Source organism: Astatotilapia calliptera, chromosome 5 (genome assembly GCF_900246225.1).
Source record: "Astatotilapia calliptera chromosome 5, fAstCal1.2, whole genome shotgun sequence".
Classification (NCBI taxonomy): domain Eukaryota; kingdom Metazoa; phylum Chordata; class Actinopteri; order Cichliformes; family Cichlidae; genus Astatotilapia; species Astatotilapia calliptera.
This window is the reverse complement of record NC_039306.1, coordinates 25,597,237-25,619,932: the sequence shown is the minus strand read 5'-3', so window position 1 is coordinate 25,619,932 and position 22,696 is coordinate 25,597,237. Positions and strand designations below refer to the sequence as shown.

General features: G+C 42.5%; 1 protein-coding gene across 4 annotated transcripts in view; it reads right to left on the bottom strand.

Annotated features, from left to right (window-relative positions):
* Positions 1 to 22,696, bottom strand: part of plxna1b (plexin A1b) — a 185,316-nt gene that overhangs the window by 133,697 nt on the left and 28,923 nt on the right. For all 4 annotated transcript variants that reach the window (XM_026168467.1, XM_026168469.1, XM_026168468.1 and 1 more), the window contains exon 2: positions 16,779 to 18,205. In XM_026168467.1, the coding sequence (XP_026024252.1) occupies positions 16,779 to 17,957 (1,179 nt within the window). In that variant the 5' untranslated portion in view covers positions 17,958 to 18,205. The remainder of the gene's footprint in view (positions 1 to 16,778; positions 18,206 to 22,696) is intronic.

Here is a 22,696-nt window from a genome sequence, read left to right as displayed (position 1 = left end):
AAGATGGCAGAGCTGGCAGCGCTGCTCTGGGCCTGGGCGCCACCCCCACAAGTGTGTCCCGAGGACAGTGAAGCGGTGGAGGAGCCGTGTGGGTCACCTCGGCAGCCGGAGGTGGTGGACGAGCCACGCGGGGGTCCGAGCCTGCCGGAGGAGGAGGAGCAGCCGGGTGAAGGGCTGCTTCTGCCGGGAGCGGTGGAGGAGCCGCTCCAATCGGAGGCCGAGGACGAGGCGGGCGAGGGTCTACACCTGCCGGAGGCAGAGGAGTCGCTCCACCCAGAGGTGGGCGAGGGGCTGTGCCTGCTGGGGGCGGAGGCGCAGTGCGGGGAGCCGCTCCAAACGGGAGTGGCGGAGGCGGTGGCGGAGCAGCTGTGCGGGGAGACGGAGGTCCCTGCTCCAGGGCAGCCTGTGCAGCCGGAGTTGGAGGCAGAGGAGCGGGACAGCCCCGCTAGGCCGGGGATCGGCGGGCTGGCTAGTCCAGCCTCGCTGCCACCAGTCGATTCTGCGCGCCTGACGTCTGCCCAGCCGCCTGTGTGCAGGAGCTCACGGCCATGCCTGTGGGGCCGTGTCCGCTTGCTACGCGGCCGACCTCCGGACCAGCTTCGCCGTTGCCGCTGGATGCGCGGGCGGCCACCAGAACGGACGCTTCCCCGTCGCTTGGTCAGGGGCTGGGGCGCCGATGTTTAGGGGCCGAGTCTCGCCCCAGTTCGCGGGGGGGGGAGTAGGTTCGGCCAGATTGCTCCCCGGCCTCAATCGGGCGATGGGGGTATGTGGTGGGGCGTGGTCTGCGGGGCCGTGCGGACGCACCTGCACGGCATCCGCAATCACGCCCGCCGTGTTAAAACACGGGGACTCAGGGGTTGGTGGTGGTGTGACGTGAATCAAATAAAGTTGGCTCTGAACGTCGCTCCGTGGTCCCGCCGTGCCTTATTCATGCCACAACATCATATAGTATGGCCAATACTATATTACATTAATTTTAAACTGTTCTTTCCTGGAAGACAGACCTCTGTTATGATGACATGAGGTGATTCATGAATTGATGACTGACATTTTTATTTAACTTCTTCAATCACAACAGTATATTTGAACATACACAATAGTTTATTTTTAGCTTACAAACATCTGAGCATAAAGTGCTGACAAGGAACCCTGGTGTAAACATTAAAATGAAAGTCAGTACAATGTGCAGATTGCAGAAATATACATAAAAAAAATCAGTGGCTTTACCACACTCAGTTTTTCGACATCTGTGAACTACTAGACAGTCATTCAATTAAAAAATAATATTAAATAAATAAAACTAATAAATAAAAAATACACACATCTTACTGATCTCTGCAGTCAGTAACATTACACATAAAGTGCAAACATAATAGCAATTGTATAAACACACACACAAACACGCCTTTAAAATTTAAAGGCGTGAAATTGGACGGTCTAGTTCTGATTAGCGTCACCGCTGTCTCGGTGGAGTTTATTAAACTCAGCCGTCTGCTTCTTGCTATCTAAAATATAACCAGACACTGGTGTAAATTCTCGACTGTCTCATATTTCTGTTTAATAAGTTTTCTGTTTGACGTTTAGTCAGCTGTGTGAAAACCAAGGAGGAACCCACCCGGGGGATTAATAAAGTTTTATTTTATCTAATCTAATAACTTTAATCTCAGCCAAACCGATTTACTCACGAACAAACAAAACACTGAAAAAAGCCCAACAATAACATTTTTAGGTTGTCTAAGTGACTTATATATTACGTTTAACCCGAGCAGCGAAACTCCGCGGTGATCTGAAAATGATGTGCCGGGAGTTGTGCCGTTCTCGGCCGCATCAGTAACCCTCGAGCTCCCGGCTAGCTGTCGAGCTGGTGGGTAGCAGACGCCTCTGAAAACGTCGAAGCACTTTTGCAAATATGGGATATCTTGATAAACCGAGCAGATATTTGATGTTTACACAACTACTTTCTCGCCTGAAAATATGTTAAAAGTTTATTTTGTGACCCAGAAAGATTAGTATGAGTAATTTTAAAACTTAGTAGCGGCCGCCATTGTTGGAAACTGGAGTTTGGCTGGGCCGCGCTATGAATTCTGGGATATGGTAGTAATTTGGACAGCCTTCGGCGCGTCGCTGTGACGTAATCGGTCTACAAATGCGGCCTCAGGAGGATGCAGCCCATGAATTTGGACATGTCCAGAGTATAATCGCAGCCTTTGCGGTTAGAAAATTGCACTTGATCATGTCGCGATATTATCGCAAATGCGATATATCGTTCAGCCCTATAACCTACACAGGTCTCTCTGCGGTACTGGGGGGGTAAAGGTGGTATACAATTCCTGCTGGTCTAAAAGGTTTAAACAGCGTAGATCAGCATGGAATAGAAAGCATTTCCCTTGAGGTCGGAAAGCATTTTAACAGAGGCTACACTCTGATGTGGGTTCTGCAATTTAACACACTAAAAGATTCCCATGTGATTTGGAGCTGATATTTAGTATGGAAAGGATATTCCATCCTTTGTGGTCTCTGCAGAGTTGCTGGCTGGAGACTGCATGTAATGCTCCGCAGTGTTTTCAAAGACACGCAGCTCCGCCGGGGACGAAGGAGTTAAGCCAACAACCTTCCGCTGACTTTGGCAGCAGGGTCTTACAAATGCAGAAGAGGAGGTTTCTTGTTTTGATTTTCACAGGGTGCCTGCGGTGCACACTGAATGAATTTGTGGATTTGCTTTTCACAGAAACTTGGCCTGTTCTCAAGTCCCCCCTCTCAAAAAAGAAAAGGGGGGGAAAACAAAAACAAAAACAAAAAAAAACATGTGAGTGCTGTGCTCAAGGCAAACAGAAGCTGATGGCTCTTAATGACGTGATCATTGTCACTTTATTTTTTTCTAAGTGAAGAAGCATTTATTGGAAATACAATGTTTAAAATGTACCTCCTGAACAATTTATCAAAGCTCCAATCAACATCTGCTGAGTTTATTATAATCAGATACAAGGAGAACCAGATAGTTACTAGATGGTTTTGCACAAACAAACAAAAATAAATCGATTGAATAATTAACAACAAACATAACTTTTAACTGTTTAACTGTTGTTGGATTTGACTATTACTCGATCTTTTATGGGTTATTGAATACACACAATTGTACAATTCTCTCCAGCTGTTGATTCTTAATATGCAGCTCATACTCATGGTGGCAGAGAACTGTCCGACCTAAATACTGCTAGTAAGTATTGAGAACAATTATACACATAAAACCAGAGTGGTCTCTACAACCCTACGTAATCATGTTCATCAACCACAACTGTATTTCTTCAAGAAGGCGGAGCCGCTTCACCCATCTCGTGCTGCAAAATGGCAAAATAGAGTGAAAATGTTCATATGGCTCCAGACACGTGTGCACACAGCTCCACCCACAATAACAGACTGATTACAGATGTGCGCTGGATGGCCAGGCCTAAAGGAAATGGTTGAATAATCATTCCCCCATGATTGCCATTTCTTCAACATATTAAGTCAGGAAAATATGTCTGGGCACACAGACTAGCCTCAAGTGGAATTTGTCAATAGTCACCTCCATTGAGTGAAACATATGGAAAACAGCAGAGTACAACATGGGGTTATGTAAGGGAACATACATAGTGTTGTTGACTGAAAACACTGCTGTGAATTATGGCAATTAAGGAAGGAGGAAACATGGGCGGCAAACACAAAACACTCGTTCATTTAGAAACAGGCAAATAAATTGGGTAGCCTGCTGCAGTAGCAGGCACTATGTTTCTTTGTAGAAACCTGTTAGTAAGAGGAAATAAATGCTCTGTAAAGGAGTGGAGAGGACAGCGGAGAGGGGGACAAAAACTGGCTGGCATTAATGCTGACGGCGTGGTTTCGAGACAAGCCTGTCGTTCATGTGTGTGCTTTTGTGCGTTTCTGAATGCGTGCGCATGTATGTGTGTGTGTATTTATCATGGGCAGCAAAAAGAAAATGCTTCTCTCCCCACTAGTCATCAGCTGTCTCCTCATCAAGCCAACAGAGACGTAAATGCGTTTCCAGAAACATGACATGTACCTAACTGATGCATTTCACTATAACGATGGCCTACTTTTATGATGGTGGGTGCGAGAAGATGAGAAAGAATGAAAGAGAGAAGTGAACAAAAAGAAGTGACAGACAGCAGTATGAAGAGGAAACCGAACATATGCGGCATCAACCACAAGTGCTGGCTGTTCCTCTGCTGTCCTATGTTGATGAAGTTTTCCCACACACACACGGTACCTGCATCTGCCAGCATACACTGTGTGTGTGTGTGTGTGTGTGTGTGTGTGTGTGTGTGTGTGTGTGTGTGTGTGTGTGTGTGTGTGTGTGTGTGTGTGTGTGTGTGTGTGTGTGTGAGTGTGAGAGACTGCCTCCAAGCAGAGTGAGGGGTTTTGGGAGAGGGCAGCATCATAAATTACCCAGAAATCTCAGTGAGGGTTTTGAACTCATGGAAGCACTGCAGGACTTTCTTCAAGTAGAATAAACACAAGAAGTGCTACTGAGCTTGTGTGCATGTGCTTGCAAGGATACTTGGAAGTGCTGATTTTCTAACCAAGAGAGCAGCCTAACAACCTTTTACCTGGTGGCTTACAGTGATATCCATGGTATCATAACTATGTGCATGTGCTGTGTTTATTTCTGTAGTCAAAGACAGTCGACATCAACCCCCCAGAGAAACACAGAAATTAATTTCATGTGGCAATATACAGCAAGAAGCAAAGGGGAAAGAATTCATGTGTAACTGCCAGGCACACGCGCGCAAACAGAATACTGGCCTACCATTTCAAAATTATTTACCAGCATAGCTCACTCAGGTCTCCGTAATGTATAGCACTAGTGACGGGGCTTAGAGGTTCTCAGCTGGAAATAAAGACCTTATTTGAATACACACCAAAAATTATATTTAGAGGATTTCCCCCAGATATATGGCAGTCTGCTTCAACAACACAAGTGAATGATGTACGTGAAGTCACATGGAAAATAAGCACACTGGAAGAAGGTGGTGGTGTGGTTACAATTTGTTATTTTTCATATTCCTTAAACTGGCTCATGCAACAACTATTTTTGTTCTGTTCTGCTTCCAAAAATCAAAAGCAATTCATCTCTGAGTTAAAGGAATTATTCAACCCCTCATGCATTTATACCTCATCCTATTATAGTGCAGTCACTAAACACGCTCTGTGTGTGTGTGTGTGTGTGTGTGTGTGTGTGTGTGTGTGTGTGTGTGTGTGTGTGTGTGTGTGTGAGAGAGACAGAGAATTTATCAATTTTCCCCCAAAGTACTCCTTTAAAAGTTCAGAGGATTTCACAGTGAGCTCTGGATTATTCTGTAAATCTGACAGTTATTTCATTTATCTTCAAAATATAACATTTCCTGTTCTAAGCCAAAAAGAAATAAAAAAAAAAAAGAAAAAGAAATAACACACCCTAATCCCCATAGCTTTTACAAACACAAATTTGCACTTGATATGCTAAGAACATATGTTGAAACGAGCCAAAATTAGAAGCTCACATCCGTCTATGTTTAGGATAAAAATAAGAAGGAAAAAAAACCCCCACCAATGTCAGGTGTGACACCACTGTGTCAATTATGTGTCAATTATGACAACAACCTTGTTTCCCAGCATGTGACAAAAATGATGCATTAACGTCACCATGAGGAAAGAGTGTTCATTTAAAACCAAGGGCTTATCCACAGGGGAAAAAAATCATTTTGGTCCTGTGTGCCATCTATTATTTTTCCTTCTCCTTTTGATTCGTTCTAGCCATTTTCTAGGATGTGTTACTTGATCCTAACTGATCAATAATTTAGAAAAAGAAATTACTGCATCAATTCCATATTCATTGGTAGCAGGATGGTAATTTCTATGTTGAGTGCACTCCAGGCAGACGGTGAAACCTCAAGGAGTTGGCGCCTATTCAGAGAACTGCTTCCAAAAGCTGTCACCACATGTTTAGACCATAATCCAACTGAATAGAAAGAAGAAGAAGAAGAAGAAGAAGAAGAAATATTGCCTACTGGATAATACGAAATGCACACTCACTCATAAATGTACACTGTCACTTGAAAATGTATCTTTGTAAGCACAGTTAGAAAGGAGAAGATTGCATGTGATCAGGAGGCCCATTAGCCCAGCTGGGACATATGGGTGTAGAAAGTGAATGAATAACATACTTCCACCATCAACCACCACAGGTGCCCTTAAGCAAAGTACTTAACCTCTGACTGCTCTGATGGAGCTGCCCAGCGACCAGCAGTGGGAGATCGGGCTCTTTAAAGTGCTGACCCAAACAGCAAAAGATACTTTAACAAATTCTAACTCTGACTGTATCCAAGCTGTATTAAGAGCCTGTAAAGAAGTGAAGAAGAGGTAATGATGTATGCAACACACACCCACACACACAGTACCGATCAATACATAATTACACTGGCAATTAGTATCGTTAGAGTGGTGCTGGAGATGGGGATTTGTTGAACTAAACACTCCACAGAGAGGGAGAGAGGGAGAGTTTTTCTATTGTTCTTTAATAATGGAATGAGAGCAACCGTGCGTATGTGTGACGCTGTTAGCTTACAGGGACGCAAAGCAAACCCGTGCCGTTTACAAAAAGAAAGAAAGAAAGAAAAAAGAAAAAAGAAAATATTCCTGATTTTAAAATCCAATTTTCTATCAAATGACCAAATACTAACTGAAACATGATTCATTAGGCCCAATAACTTTAAAGACAACCCACCCAATCAACATCTCCCTGCTCAACTCATTTAGACTGTCAATTAACTCTGTTCATCAACGCTGGCTCAATTAATCAGGTCTAATTATTTAAACACATTTACCGCCACATCCTTTTAGATTAGGCCTGCAGAAAGAGGACTGTGTTTTACAGAGACCACATGCAAGCTACATTCATCAGATCATATTTATAATGACGGATTTAATAAGGTTAGGAGCTGGCCTCAGAGTCAAATCCACTTTGTCTTAACACAGAAATGACAATCTGCTCGGTTAATTTAATGTGGGCTCATCAAGTGCAGAATATTTGTTTTAAGATGCTGCTGTAATGGCAACAAAAAAATATATATCCGGTTGTTAAGTCTGACGTCACTAGCCGTGTCTGGGTCTAAACTCCGCTGCAGGTCCATATATCAAACGATCACTGTGGCATTACTGAGAGTTGAAAAACTGTCTAAAGTCTTTCATCTTTAATAAAATGATCAGCGTTCTGCTCTACCAGGTGTAACAATTGAGTTTAACATCCAGGCATCCATGAAAACGGAATTTATGACATTTAACGGAGTTAGAAGTTAGCAGGGAGTTAGCTCGCTAGCTTCTATCTAAATACAATATAGCATTTCCTGACTGCGGGGTTTTGGAAACAAATTAAAACATACAGCTTTCTTATCACTTCCAGCATAAATGAAGACAGAAAACTAAACAGCAGTGACGTTTGTAGGGTTACTGAAGTTGGGCTAGCTGGTATATAATGATGTGCTACGTGACCGCTAGCGACATAGCTATGTTAGCATAATATAAACAAGCTAACTTTTTTTCCACTCGATAAAAGTTAACGTGAGTTTTCTCGGTGGTCAGAAACAAATGTAATCGCATGGCAGGATGCTGTAAAAGGACCAAACTTCAGCCAGGAACTGAGATAATTCATCTACAATACAAAGTTAGTCATTCATATACTGCTGCATGGGCTGGGCTGTAGTTACATCCTAAGGTTTTAAAAACTGAGCTTAAATAAATGATTAGCGGTAATAAAAGCCGAGGGAGGTCAACAGGGATCACTGACTGTTTTAGGAGCTTTTTGAGATCAAATAGAAGAAAATACATAGCATTAAACATGTTAACAACATAAAAGCCATATTAAACGCAGACTACTTTAGACCCGGAAGTAGGATTCGTCGCGTCATCACTGAACAACCGGATTCTAATTTAGTCGGTAACAATGTCACAACACAAGAAATCTGGTAACGAGCACCATTACGAGTACAACTAGACGATTTCCAATACCCAATTCAAAACATATTTTTTATCATTTATATTTCCATTTATATTTTTCAAAGACTGAAATGTAAGCAGGCTACTCAGACCAATCTTAACATTAAGAATTGGTTTGTTTTTTGCCACTGCAAACACTTTAACAAAAGGACCACTGTCGACTTTACAACAACAACAACAACAACAAGGCAAGTTTCCCTCAAACAAAATGATAATGTGTATTTCAGGATAAAAGAAGGAGAATAGTTTGGATGGATTATTTGAACAGATCTGGATTTCAGTCCTTTGGGTGTTTCACTAGAAGTATTTCCTCTTTTGGTCTGAAAAGCAAGATAGCATCATTTGCATACTCCACATTTGCAAATTATTTAGGACTGGACATTTACTGCCTGGCTTATCAACAAGTCAGGATGGAGCTCTTGTGACAGGTACACTAGACAATACTTTAGGTGTAGTTTTTTTCCCCACCTTCTTTTTCTGCATGCAAGGATAGACTAGAACATTTGTAGGTGCGTGCTTCCCCCATTCATTCTTAATGAATTGAAGACTTGATCCATACACTGCCTAAAATACCTACTTTACTTTTTTTTTTTTTTTTTTTAAGTGGTATCAAAAGGTTTTGTAAATATATCTGGAGACTTCCACATTAGAGAGTAAATCTACAATTATGTTATACTCTTATAACGAGCAGCTCTTCAGAAGCAGCAATATCATTTTGTGTAGAATAAACAAGAACTAGTTTAATTTTCACAAAACTCATGCTCATTAAAAAAAAAAAAACAACAACTTTAAATTAATTGTAATTATCGTAATGAATGACAGCAGAATCCAAGTAACTTCACAAGTAGTGGCTTTTAAACACTGCACGAGCAGTGAGCACTTTAACCAGATACATAAAATAAATATTGAACACAAAGTGACCACTTCAATATTGATTTCAGGTTTTGCATCAAATATCACCTCTGACACTGTGGGTCAAACAACAGCTGGTCTATGCAGCACACATACACACACAAAAAGTATTTTAGACGGACTCCTACTTGCTATGATTGATTCTACAAATGATTGATGCGTTGGCCTATGACAAAGTTCAAAACCTTCCTATCCATCTGGGGATCGAGAGAAAGCAGTGGGACATTTTGAATAGGGCAAATATAATCCTTATAAAGAGAAATTCCAAAGCCAATGAGCACAAGGGTGGTAGCAGGATGGTTTTCTCCCCTATTGTTACTCAAAATTCCAACAGAAGTATTTGGTTGTTAAGTACTTTGTCCTCACTGCAGCCCTAAATCGATCCCAAATTAAACACTGCAGGTTTTTACTAAATAATGTGTGGCGCATACACATGAAAAGCACAACCATATGTATGGGTTTTTCTGTTTTGTTTTTAATTCAGTTAGTTTGTGTGAGTCCATTATTGTGACTTGGCTCGGTGAATAACCAGTGCAAAATTTGTTCATTTCAAAGGGTTCACCTTTTCTTGCAATACTGTACAGTTCCAAGTGTGACTAATAGCAGAATATAAAAGGCCTACCAAAACAATATTATACACAAGACAATCTTGTGTACAATATGCATCTGTTTGCACTGGTCTGTAAAACATTAATGGCATTAAACAGACACAAAGAGTCATTGTAGCTAATGCTGTTCCCAGACCACATGACCAGCATGGTTTAGATTCCATATAAATATCTGCTATGACGGCCAATTAGAAACTGCCTTGAACAGCTCCAATACAAACCCTGGAGACCGCTACAGGGCATCTCCATTGTGGATTGCTGTGTAATGTGCTAAAAGGATTCAGATGGAGATTTTCTAACTTAATATGGCCATGCTTCCCTCCACTGTCTTGATGTTAAGTCCACAACTTTCCTACGACTTTCTCCAACTACATTTCAGAGCACTTAAAAAAATAAAAATAAAATAAGGTCAGTGCTTGCTAGTTTTCCGTTTTGCTTACTGCAGAGAAAACAGCTGGAAGTGACCATCAGATAAGACAAATTCAGTGAGTAAGAAAACAATTCTGCAAAGTGACCTCCGAGCAACAAGGCTCCCCAACTTCCTCTACCTAAAGTGCACCTCTTTAATTTCTGTAATATTTCACATACCAAGAGTCTTCTTGTGCTCCTCTGTCCTCATTGTATAGCACCACCTACTAGACATACACATGGACAGATGTGCCACAACACACACAGAGTTGACATGACAGAAATGTGTGCCGCTGAAGAGGACAGTGCAGTGCCCAGGTGACGGACACCGATATTATTTGTGCAGCAGCCAGCATTCAATCACACTCTCCTCTCTTCCTTCCATCTTTCTCCCCTCTTTCAGTCATCTACTCTTTTCTCAAGCTGTTCTTGGCAGTGGCGGTGAAAAGATTTCTGGGGCTATCACTCTTCCTCTCACCCTTCTCTTCTCTCTGTCGGTGATTCACTGCCTCTCCTTCGAGCATGCTGGCTGTAAAAGGCTTGCTGCTCTCTCCTTGATCGTTCCTCGTCCTTCCTTACCAGCTCTACATACCATTTTGTCTTTTTAATCCATTCTCTGATAATATTCTCTTTTTGTCCCTGCCTTTCACACATGTGTCATATTTAGGCGGCTACAAGTTACACCTACAAGTTAGTCAGCCATGATTGCAACGCAAAACATGGCTCAACATCAAAGTCCTCATCTTCAAAAAGAAAAAAAAAAGAAAAAAAGAAAGAGCACAGCGTCATTTTTCATCTTGCCTGTAGCTCATTCATTGGGTTTTGCTTTTAACAATTCAATTGGTGTACACGTAAAGACCCAAAATCACACATCTGAACTACTGCCTGGATATAATACATTTGTAAACAAAACAGACTTTGTAAATGTTCCTGAATTTTGGAAAAGGTATACGAATGCTTTTCACTCCGGTTTTCACTCCCTTCAAGTCTCTACCTTGGCTCACTTTGCTATTTTGCTGTCTTTTTCATCTTCTTAGCACCGTTCTTAACTTCCTATACTCTCTCCTGTATGTTGCTTTGGCATCCAACTCTTCCTCTGGATCAGACTCCCTCGTGTTCTTTCATTTTTAACGCCGCCCACGTCTAGCACCTTTCTTTCCCTCTCTCTCTCATCCATCTCTTGTTCCTGCTGCCCCTCTCTCTCGTCTAATTCCCACAACTCACTCACCCCTCCTTGCACTCACTTCTATACTGTGCCTCTCTCCTGTTTCTCCTCTCTTCTGACTACACTTTTTATCTTTCCTATTTTTGTAGTCATCTCCCTCTCAACCCTAACTTAGCAACTCTCTCTCTCCATCTCACTCTCCTCCTGTGGAAATGGTTTGTATTGATCCACTCTCAAACTAGGGAGAAGGTCAGGGGTTCAATAATAAAGCTCAGGGACAAAACACAGGCACATAAACAATCTTACTCTTGCACGCACACACAAATCTTTTATCACAGAGCTGCTTCTAATACGCTCAAACATTTATGTTTACAGAAAACAGCTATCTCACTGTGACTATAAACATATCATCTTAATGATGGCCGAAGGCAAGAAATTACGATCCAGCACAAATCTGAAAATTTCACACAGCGTCTGGTCATGCATTACGGCTGTGTGGCCAACAGCTGTCCAGGCATACCGCACACCCCACCATCAACCACGCTTTGCCCTCTAAACTACTCTATGGAAGGGTCAGCCTAAACGCATTCACCCTTCACACCCACATCACTGAGCATTTCCCACACTACACAGACTGCATTCGAATTCCTGAAGCAGCTGAAATTCAGGGTGGGGCTCAGTACCAAACTTCAGTATCTTACGAGAATGTGTGTGGATATGTAGAGTGAGAGATTGACAATTTAAAAGTGTTAATCACCTAATTCTGCATGCCTGTGTTTTAATTACTAACCAACTGCACAAACATACAGAGATTTTTGCCCCTGATTGAACTATACACACTGCACTGACTTGTGCATGTACACATATCATTCTGATAGTAGCAGAAAACAAACTGCACTTGCACAAACATTATAATTGTCACGGTCCTGGGTCAGCTTCAGCCTCGCCTGGTCCAGTTTCAGCTTCGCCTGAAGCAGCCTCCTCTGCTTCTGCGTCGACCTCACCTGGTCCTGCGGCTGCCACACCGCCACCCAAGCCACGTTCTGCACCTTGGAATCGCCGGCCACTTTCCGGGCCACCAGCTGGACGTCACTGCCGCCCGTACGGTCAGCCCCCAGGACTGTTTCCCCGTCGCCGCCGGGTCCCAGTTAATTCTTTAGTCTAGTGTCTTAGTTTGGCTTTCTTGTATTCTCTTTAGTTTTCTGAGTATTTACTTAGCCGCCCTCTGTGTCTCCCTGTTATCGTTCTCTGTGTTTCTTAGTTGCTCCGTCTCCCCTAGTCAAGTCTGCGTCTATGTTACATTTCCTGTTTTACTTTGAAGGTCTGTGTCCTACGTGAATGTATTGAGTTTCACTGGTTAGCATTTATCATTTTTCAAGTGTTACGGACCATTCAAATGCTTTAAATAATGAGCTATTCATTAATTCATGCAGCACTGTCTTCTGTGCACTTTAAACTATGTTTCTCACACTCCTAACCTATAGCCAATTATGTCTTTAGACTGTGTGAAGAAGCCTTTCGAGTAGCCCACACAGGCCTTTAAACTTCACATTAAGGCCCCCAAAAGGTTCAAACCCTACTCCTAACAACAGGCCTAAACACTGCACCACTGTGACATCTGAGGCATTTAAGTACATACAAATCATCTGTTATTATTATTATTCTGTCTAACTGAGTTCTGTGCTTGTCATGTTTAATCATTTATGCAATGCTCTAGCTTCAAGGCTGAAAAAAATAGTCTCAGATTTGAGATTGGTCAGGTCACTGGTGGCGGTTAAGGTCAGTGGTGGGCAGCTGACACAAGGTCAGTGCTTAGGGGAAACTTCGCCTACATCATTAACCTGGGTCTAACCTCTCATGCTTTGCTGCTGCCACAGGGTCAGTGGGTCGGCTTATCTGTGAAGCTATTACATCATCATCATCATCACTGATGACAACTTGTAAGGGACAACAGTTTTTGAGATGATAAATTAACGGCAGATGTAAGATTACCAAAGCTCCTGTAACAATGGCTGCAACAGAAACGGTGTGGGAAGCAAAGAGAAGGGGCAGGAACAGTGTTATTAACAGAGCATGAATGTGTGATTTGATGAAGGAATCGCTGGCATTAAAGTGAAGATTGTAGCAGTATTAGGTCTGAAGAATCCTTGGTGGGATGTTCTTTGAGAGGAAAAAAAAAAATCAATACAAATTGCAAAATGGAGAAAAAAAAGGGGGGGGGGGGAGACAGTTTCAAACTGTCAACAGCACTATTGTGTCATAGCAGGAAATGCGTAGGTGCAACTGATTAATAACAGCTGCATTCCATTAAAATAGAGCCTTGATATGGTGTACACTGGCTTCCCAGTATGATTTATTGGGACACTTAAATGAAAACCATAATTAATGTTATTGGACACACCTGTGCTCCTGATGTAACAAGGGAAGCGGTCTTGGTAAAACTGTGTTAGGCTGGAAATCTATTTTGAAGTCAAAGCCAACAATCTACAGCAGTTTAGACTCTGCCGAGGTTGGGTAGGAGTTATCATGACAGCATTAAGCTTATCAGCACAATGCAACAAAGTTATCTACCTGGTAACGCAAACTTGCACATATAGTATTTGACTGGGCTTCACAGTGAGTTACCAGCAGAGGTGGGACCAAGTCATTGTTTTGCAAGTCTCAAGTAAGTCTCAAGTCTTTATCCTCAAGTCTCAAGTCAAGTCTCAAGTAATGTCAGGCAAGTCAGAGTCGAGTCTCAAGTCACTGGTGTAAAAGTCCGAGTCAAGTCACAAGTCTGAAACTTTGAATTTCAAGTCCTTTCGAGTCATTCAAAAAAACGAAAAAAAGCATGTTGCAGTTATATGCTAAATGTAAATATTAGACCATGTAATTTTTAAATCTGTGTTTTTCTCAACACATGACAAAATAGTGAACTTAGAAAATATACACAAATTGTGAAATTGCACCTCTTTAAAATGCAGCTCAATTAAACCTAGCTCCAAGAATAATTTTCACGGACAGTTCTGAGATAAGCTGCATGTTATTCTTGGATGCGCTTGTAGGACCGGCTTTAAAATCGCATGACAAAAATATCATACACATTAAAAAAAACTGCATCACCAACGTAGCCTGGACAACATTTGCTAGTTAGATGAAGTCAGCTATCTCATCGTAGCATATTTATATGCATATTTATAATCATACGGTTCTTGGAGTGAGTGCATACACTCATGAAGTTTAGTAACTTCAGGTCACTGCAACAAGCCCAGGTACAGTTTACCGACGGATGGGTACAGGACCTTGAAATGCACCGTGTAGAACGAAAGACCATCGTACGTATCATAAGTTTACCAGTCTCACAAACTGTCGTCATAAATACACATTCCTTAACCGTTTATTAATAGGACCTTTGAGCTCAACGATAATTAATTAGTAGTGGAAATAATTTCTGGTAGCATCACAGAAATGTAGCAGTGACAATAATACTGTATGCTGTAATCGTACTGGGCAATTAGTGATACAAAAAAACCCGTTTTATCCTGTGAATAAAAGTATGTTTTTGTCAATGTACCATAATAACAGAAGCGAAACGCAATATTGTCAGGACAATTCACTATTTATGCACAATAAATAAAGGAGCATAGCGCGACAATTTCTGTTCAGCGCCAGACTTGCTTGTAACCTATATCACCAATTATGTTATGAAAATGACGTATTAACTACTAAAAAACACTGACCTTTGTGTAAATGCTTGGAGCAGACTAACCTGTGAGCTGGAGTGTTCTGGGACGTTATATTTGGTCTTTGAATGGCTGCGATCCAGGCCATCCGTCGCGTCTTTGTTACTTCGGAAACATGGCTCGAACAATTTCTCTTCAACGACGTAATCCGATAACAACCGATCTCTTTACCCGTCGGCTTCCCGTGGCTGTCATGCGACCGGCTATTGCAGTTAATAATACAACAGCTTCTTGACATTTTTGTGTTTCTTTTTATCGCTGTATAACTGATTTCAATTGAAAGTCTGTGTGCGCTAGTACCTCTTGCCACGAGTTCCCAGAATCCTTTGCGGTTCTACCCGTGAATGACGTCACATTTTCAATCTCTATATAATATGCGTGTTAAATTTTATATTTGGGGTAAAATATCAAGTCTTTTCAAGTAAACAGGTTCAAGTCCAATTCAAGTCCCAAGTCATTGGTGTAAAAGTCCAAGTCAAGTCACAAGTCTTAGAACATTTTTTCAAGTCAAGTCTAAAGTCATAAAATTAATGACTCGAGTCTGACTCGAGTCCAAGTCATGTGACTCGAGTCCACACCTCTGGTTACCAGATGCACTGCACCCCATAAATGGTAAAGTCAAACTCTTTGCAGCACTCTGCACCAGTAGCTCCTGCAGTACCAGTGCAAAGGTCTAATTGAAATAAATGAGATAGGCTGCTTTTTTGGCCCTAGAGCTATTGTCAGTGTGATGGGCCCTAAGAATGAAAAGAACCGTAAAGAATGAAGACAGCCACTGAACAGGAAAAAGAATACATCTACAGAAGGTGGTAAAAGAGGACTTGGCTGGGTCATTCACATCACTTATACTACCACACAAAACACTCCTGCGCACTCAAGCTAATGAAGACCTACAAAGAGAAAGAGTGCTGTTCTTACCAACTATCCCACTCCATTAGACGCAACACAGGGTGAATGGTTTGTGTGTGTGTGTGTGTGTGTGTGTGTGTGTGTGTGTGTGTGTGTGTGTGTGAATGGAAGCCACCTGCCGCTAAAGTGGTGTTCACTGACATTTAAAGAAAAAAAGCTTTAAAACTGGTCCTTTAATTAAGCTATCTTAAGAAAGAGCAAGGTGGAGGAAATGCATGGGTGCTTTTAAAGCAGACATAGGATGTAAGATGTGGACGCTGAGACAGGTGGTCAGCTAAGACAGAGACACCCCCCCCCCCCAAAAAAAACAAACACAATTTGGGCAAAAGTTTTGGGTAAAGGGGAAATGGTGAAAAGATCCATGAATATTTTCAGAAAATACAAAGGATGTTAGCAGGTACACATGTTCACAATGAAGAAAGCCAGGCTATGTCTGTCTATTTGGAGTGTGTTGGCTGTAATACATGCAGGGTCATGCACTGTGGATCAGTAAGTAAAAACCAAGTCTAACTCATGCTATCCCACAGGATCTCACACTGCAGTGCACCGAACAATACTGTGTGTATGTGTGTGAGAGCGTGAGGGCTCCTCCTGAGTGACATTTCACAAATCCAGGGGACTGGGCTAATGATGTCCCCTGTCTGGTTAAATCAAAGCACCAAGATGTTGTGGAGTAAAGAAAAATGCATAGAGAAGTGAAAAGAAAGGCAGCAGGAGAAAGAAATTATAAATGGCATAAAGTATGAAATAGTCTAAGTGCAGGCATATAGCAGCAGTCTACATTGGTGATGTAGCACAGGTAGTCTGCATTCAACTAGTGGCATTAAAATGTGTTTTGTCTGAATGAAAAGCATATGCTCTAATAGTTCTTTTATTACAAATTCATAAGAAGAGGTTGTATCCAAGCAAGGAAGTCTTATAGTACACAAGTACAAACATATGTGTGTTGTGACAAAAAATTAAACTTACAAAATCGCTTACTACTAACTAAAAGCAGGAGTAACAAAAAAGATTTGAGCTTACCGAGTTGATACAGGCGAGCTCCTTGTTAAGCAGCCAGGGTAGGGAGAGTTTTCCATCTCCCCTGTAGCAGGACTGGATCCTCTCTTTGATCTTTTTTTTTATCTTCCTAAGGGTGAACAGGCACAATGCTGACTCTTTGGGTGGTTTGGCGCGATTCTTCTGACCCTGAGAGAATACTGTGAAAAGGATGTCTTCATTTTCGGAAATCCCAAGAGAGTTGGCCAGCTGCCGGCCCGGTCGAGCCAAGAAGGCGTCCTGCACCAGGCGGTACTCCACCCCATCTTTAGTGCAGCCAATGGGGAACTCAACGTAAGAGTAAAACTTTGGATCATCCATGCAGAGACGCACAATTTTGGAGGTGAAGAACTGCTCCCCGCTGGCATCAGGTGAAGTCAGTTGAGTATCCAACTGCATTGTTAGATAATAGACAAACTGCTCACTGCTGAAGCTGTAAACATAATAGATGTCAAAAGCAGGGAACTTGGATAAAGTGTCCGAGGGGATCTTCAGCTGAGAAGAGACAAACTCATCCTGATAGACGAAACTGAACATGTCAGCATTTTCTTCATTCTCCATCAGTTTTCGGCTGGACAAGGTGGGGAAGTACTCAGACTTGCCGTCGATGGGAGTTCCAATAAAAAGCTTGCTGGTAGGACTTTGAGGGGAGCTTATGATGACTCCTGACATGGTACCCGACTCTGCCACACTCGAGAGGTAATGCTCCTTGCGGTGGTGGGGCTCACCAAGCTTAAAGAGGTCATCCAGACGCAGGAACTGACAGATACCCTGTGAGGTGCTGCCACAGGCGATAAGTCGGTTTTGTGCATAGTCTATAAGAAGAAGCTTGTTCACATTCGGGGTTTGGGCCAGCTCATGATTGCAAGACTGGACACTGGGAGGTGGGTAGCACTTCTCATTGTCCACCACTGGGCCAGTCATGTGGCTGCGCAGATTGGTCAGGTTTCTGGAAAGCTTGAAAATCCGGTTAACAGCTCCCACATAGACTTCTCCAGTTTTGTTATGAATAGCCAGATGTGTGAGCGAACAATCAGCTGGGATGAATCTTTTGAAGGGCGGGGGCTGGCCTCCAGACAAGGATGAGCTCATGATGACTAAAAGCCCTATGAGGAGAAAGTTCCCCTGGCCAGAGGAGGCCACTGACCGAGCTAGGTGACACATATTTGGTATGTGCACAAGCAAGGCTTGGGAGGGGGGTAGGGAAGGAGAAAGAGAGCGCAAGCTGTGGTTCCAAATCCCGAGTCAGGATTTTTTTTTTTGATAGTTTCGGTTCTACTGTCAAAGATTAAGAGGGAGGGAGAGAGAGAAGGATCAGAGAAGAGGAAGCAAAACTCCTATTGATCCGCTGTCCTGTTCTCAGCGTTGTGAGCAGTCACCAGGAACATCCACAGAGCCACGATGTGGGAGCCCTGGAAGGTAAAAAGAGAAAAAACACCTTGAGTGCTCAAGGAAAATTTCTTATTGATTATGCATCAAGGAGGCAGTAAGGCCCACAAATTGCACATCCAAAATTAGAAGGAAAAAAAAAGCCAAGCTGACATTTGCCCTAGTTATAAATAAATGATATCAAATCAAGTCTGGAAGGCAAATGTGTGTCTGCATTTAATTATGAGTGAAGATGCAGGGAAAGCATAGGCCAACTATTAAAGGCTCTGTACACATAATATAAGCCTGTGAATGAGTTATAGACTCACAGCATTGAACTCCTTAATATTTCATATCTTTCAGTGTTACTGTGGTGGCTTCGGAGGAGGTGTGCTCTTGAAAAAGGGCCAGTGGGCACTGTTACATTGACAGCAAGCAATTTATAGCCAGGACTGCTTGAAGGCTTTACTGTCATGCTCTCCCCAGTTTCAACCCAGTCTGATTGTAACTATACCTGCACTTCTGACAACTGTAAACAAGCACCAGGCTTTCATGGAAGCACAGCAGGCAACCACAACTCTGCTTCCTCCGAAAGAGCTATGATTGCAGTATATATCCCTTAGATATCAGGATAAATATAACATAGCCATAGGGCACTATGAAAACCATTGGCTGATACATATGCTGCACGTACAGGAAAATTCTTGCAAGCATTCACTGATTGCTTATAAAGGGCCCGATCCACTGCATTCCAACACTCCTCCAGAGCCAACCGTGCCCCGGTCAGGCAGCAATCACAGCGAGGACCCTTAAAACATGCATGTTATTCATTTACCCTACAATGTAATTAGAACCAATTTCAGAAAGATGTATGAGTCCCACTGAAGACTGCAGAACAAGATTTCTTTTCCCCCCCGCCAAAAGCTCAACTTCTCAACGCAATACATCTACATACATATACCACATATACATACAACACCGAGGGCTAGAGTTCATCCTTTCAAGATGAGGCTAAGTTGAAGACCACGGTGAAAATTGCATCTGGTTAATGAATACTTGAACATTTTAGTATGTGATTCAATTTCAAAATTGTATCTAGTGTTCATGATATACTCATTTCAAATTCAAATTTTATTTGTCACGTACACAGTCATACACAGTACGATATGTAGTGAAATGCTTGTAGTGAAATTTTATCACCAGTACATGTGGCAATATGCCTACAAAGTCACAGCACAGTCAATGTTTGTATTTTTCTTTTACACACTGCTTCCTTCATCACTGCTCCCTCAAGCCAGCCAATTCTGGCATTTATTTCATTTCATAATGCACACATATAATGAATCCCAGAATGCAATGTGCTATATGCACACTCAACAGAGAACAGACATTAAAAAGGAGGGAGTGAGATCATTTATAGGGATGGAATTTTTATAGGTAAAGGACAAGGAGGAGGAGAAGGAGAGGAGTCAAAAATGGAGAGGGCATGCTCTTTTGGGTGTCCTACAATGACAATACAGTGATGAGGAGCGGTGTTTGCTGGGCGCGTGCTGGCGGCTGACAGGCCAATCATGTTCCTGCAGCACCAGGACATTAGTTCTTCTGTAAATGCTGATTATGTAAAACAGGAGACAACTCTCCCAGGGATCCCACGCTTCAGTTTCACCTTGACTATCAAAGCGTCTGTGCCAAAGGTGTTTTATGACCATACCAAATCGGAAAAGATGAGACACTACAGTGAGACAAGCAGGGTTAAAAGATGGGGATAGGGGGATGAGGCAAAAACATGAAACAGATGACGAATCAAACGAGGAGGCAGATGGAGGTATGAAGAAGAAAATTCTGGTCTCAGGTTCTCACCAGAGTGTAGGAATGTGGCTGGTAGTAAAGAGCACTGAAGCAGCACATATGCGCCAGTCCACTTGTAATAGCTTACTATTAAGCTTATTTTTGCCCCTAATTAGGCACAAACAGCTGAACCTTTGATACCACAAGACTGTTTCTGATACACAACCTGGATTTTTTTAAAAACCAAAACTGGCTTAGCAGCACCTGAGAAAGTCTCCATTATCATGGTGCTAAAACATCTGAATTTACGTGATTGCTCTTGATTGTGTAGCAAAAGCTGTAGTTCTTTTTACTTATTAGTGTGGATATACAGGGCAGGGAGCTCTGCCTGCCAGGCTGAGAGAGATGACTGTCAGCTTGTTCCTTTTTTCGATATTTCCATCCTTGAGAAAGGCAGGTATGAGTGACAGATTATAGGTGTGTAAACCCCTCTGAGGGAAAAAAAATGCACTCTTACGAATCTTGAAAGAATTAAACACCTCAGTAAGAGTAGTCATTGAATTGCTCATAAATTTTAGTCACTGGTGCTGCAAACTGTGTGTGAGAAAGAAAAAAAAGAGAATGAGGGAAAGCAGGAGAGAAGAGAAATAGTAGTGGTGATGTTCATGGAATAGCAAACGATAGCTCAACTGACACAAAGCTAGCCAGGTTCAGGGAGAGGTGGTGTCATCCAATTTTCTACAAATGAAAAGCCCAGGAAAAGACAAATGTATAGGAAGGGGGGGGACAAGGAGAGAAAGAGAAAAAGAGAGAACGTGACAGAGAGAGAGCGAAGAGGATACTGTATGGGCAAAAAGAAGGAGAGTGAGTCAGGAGCCAATCAAAAAGGTGCACTTCTGCTGCATTTTAATCTACCTTCGCGAGAATCAAACACCAGGGAGCCCTGTGGGTCGAGGCACCTCGGCAAGGAAACTGCAGAGAGGAGGGCCTGAGCTGCAGTTATCAGATATATCCCCACTTTCCACTCTGTGAGATTAAAACGGCTCGACGCGGATCGCAGCCTCTTCGACATAAGCAGCCGCAATAAAGTGACGAGCCAGCCTATAAAAAAAACTAATTTCTTGCTCAACGGTACAGTCGCGCCGTACGATGAGAGCAGATGTCAATTTAAAGCGTGGCAGCGCATAGGGAAGCCGGCTGCCTCATTTTCCTTTGTCATTTCCAAGTGAGGCAAAGACACAATGGGGCAGACTGGGCGAACGAGCAAATGAGAGTGGCTGATAGAGAACGAGAGGGAAGCTGGGGGGGGGAAAAAAAAAAAAAAAAAAAAAGTGTCCCTGCAGTAATTCCTCTTCATTTAGACCAGCCACAGCTTGATGTAGGAGAGTGTGAATCACACAACAAATTGCATCTAGGGTCTGCTGCTGCTTGTTATCTATCAGGGCAATAAGACAATGACATCACAAAACACATCAACAACTACAGGTTAGTGAAAAGACATCATGGCGTGAAGGCCTCCGTCTACTTATAGACACCTTTAGTTCCTCTCTTTACTGTCAGGGCAGACACGCCCAACTGTTGAGTTATTCGCTCAACTTCTCACACATGCCCCCACGCCCCTTCAAATTTCTCAGTTTTTTTCCCCTCTCTATTTATTCTTCCAAACCCTCATCAATTTCAATTTCCTCCAGAGCTAAACTGAAATGGGCGGAAGAGTGCTGGGAGAAGGTCGGGAGCCATATCTGGAACCATCAAGGAAAAACATGTCAATCATTTTGGTGTGGAGCACGTCTGTGGCTTTGGGAATGGGCAGTCACCATATCGGGGGCAGGGAAGGTGTTATCACATCAGGGAAAAGCATTAAAGACGGCTGGCTGTAAGGGACAGAGTTTATTGGATTTGATATTGAAATGTCCTATCAATCGACAGGCCTGTACTGCATCCCTATGGGCACTGGAAATAGGACTGAGGGGAAGAAAAACAAAAAGATTATAAAGCAAGGACCCCCATTTTAAAGAGGCAAAGGTGGAGAGGTAATCCCAAATGCTGGTGAAGCGGCAGGTGACTCTTGTGAGCTAAACTGTATAACTTGCTCTCTCACCTTCTTCTCCAAAGCAACTAAACCTGTCCGTTCAGATAATGGTCGCCGCTCAGAGCGTAACTTTGTGCTGATTTATTGCCAGTGGCATATCAATTACAGCACTCTACAATGGAGGGGGGAGAGAGGAAGAGAAGGTGGTGAGAGAAGAAAGAAGAGCAGCATTCAGACATATTTTTTGCCCTCTGTGGCTTGTCACAACATATGGGTCAAGTCTGGGACCAGACGAAGAGGAAGTGGGTATAATCGAGGATTTAAGAAGCCAGGAAATTATAAGTAAGGCCGGAAATGCGTGTGAGCAAATAAAATGCAAAGCTCTAAAAATTATTGCAAATTCTCAAGACTCGTGCACAAAGTCAGTTACTGTAGACCAATCACAGCGTAAACACAGGTGGCTGAAAACAAGGTGGTGCAGCAGGAAAAACTACAATTTTATCTGTAGGTACACAAAAAAAAACAAAAAAAAACCAAAACCATCCCTGTTGTACATAACTGCACCGTCCATGTTTAACTCTCAACCTGGCCTGACTTTTGTTGAACTCAAGTTCCTCTATCACCCCCACATTTCCCATCTGGCTCCAGTATTACTATCAAATAAAGGCATATATGCCAAGATATAACTTCGTTTAAATACAGCCACAGAACACAA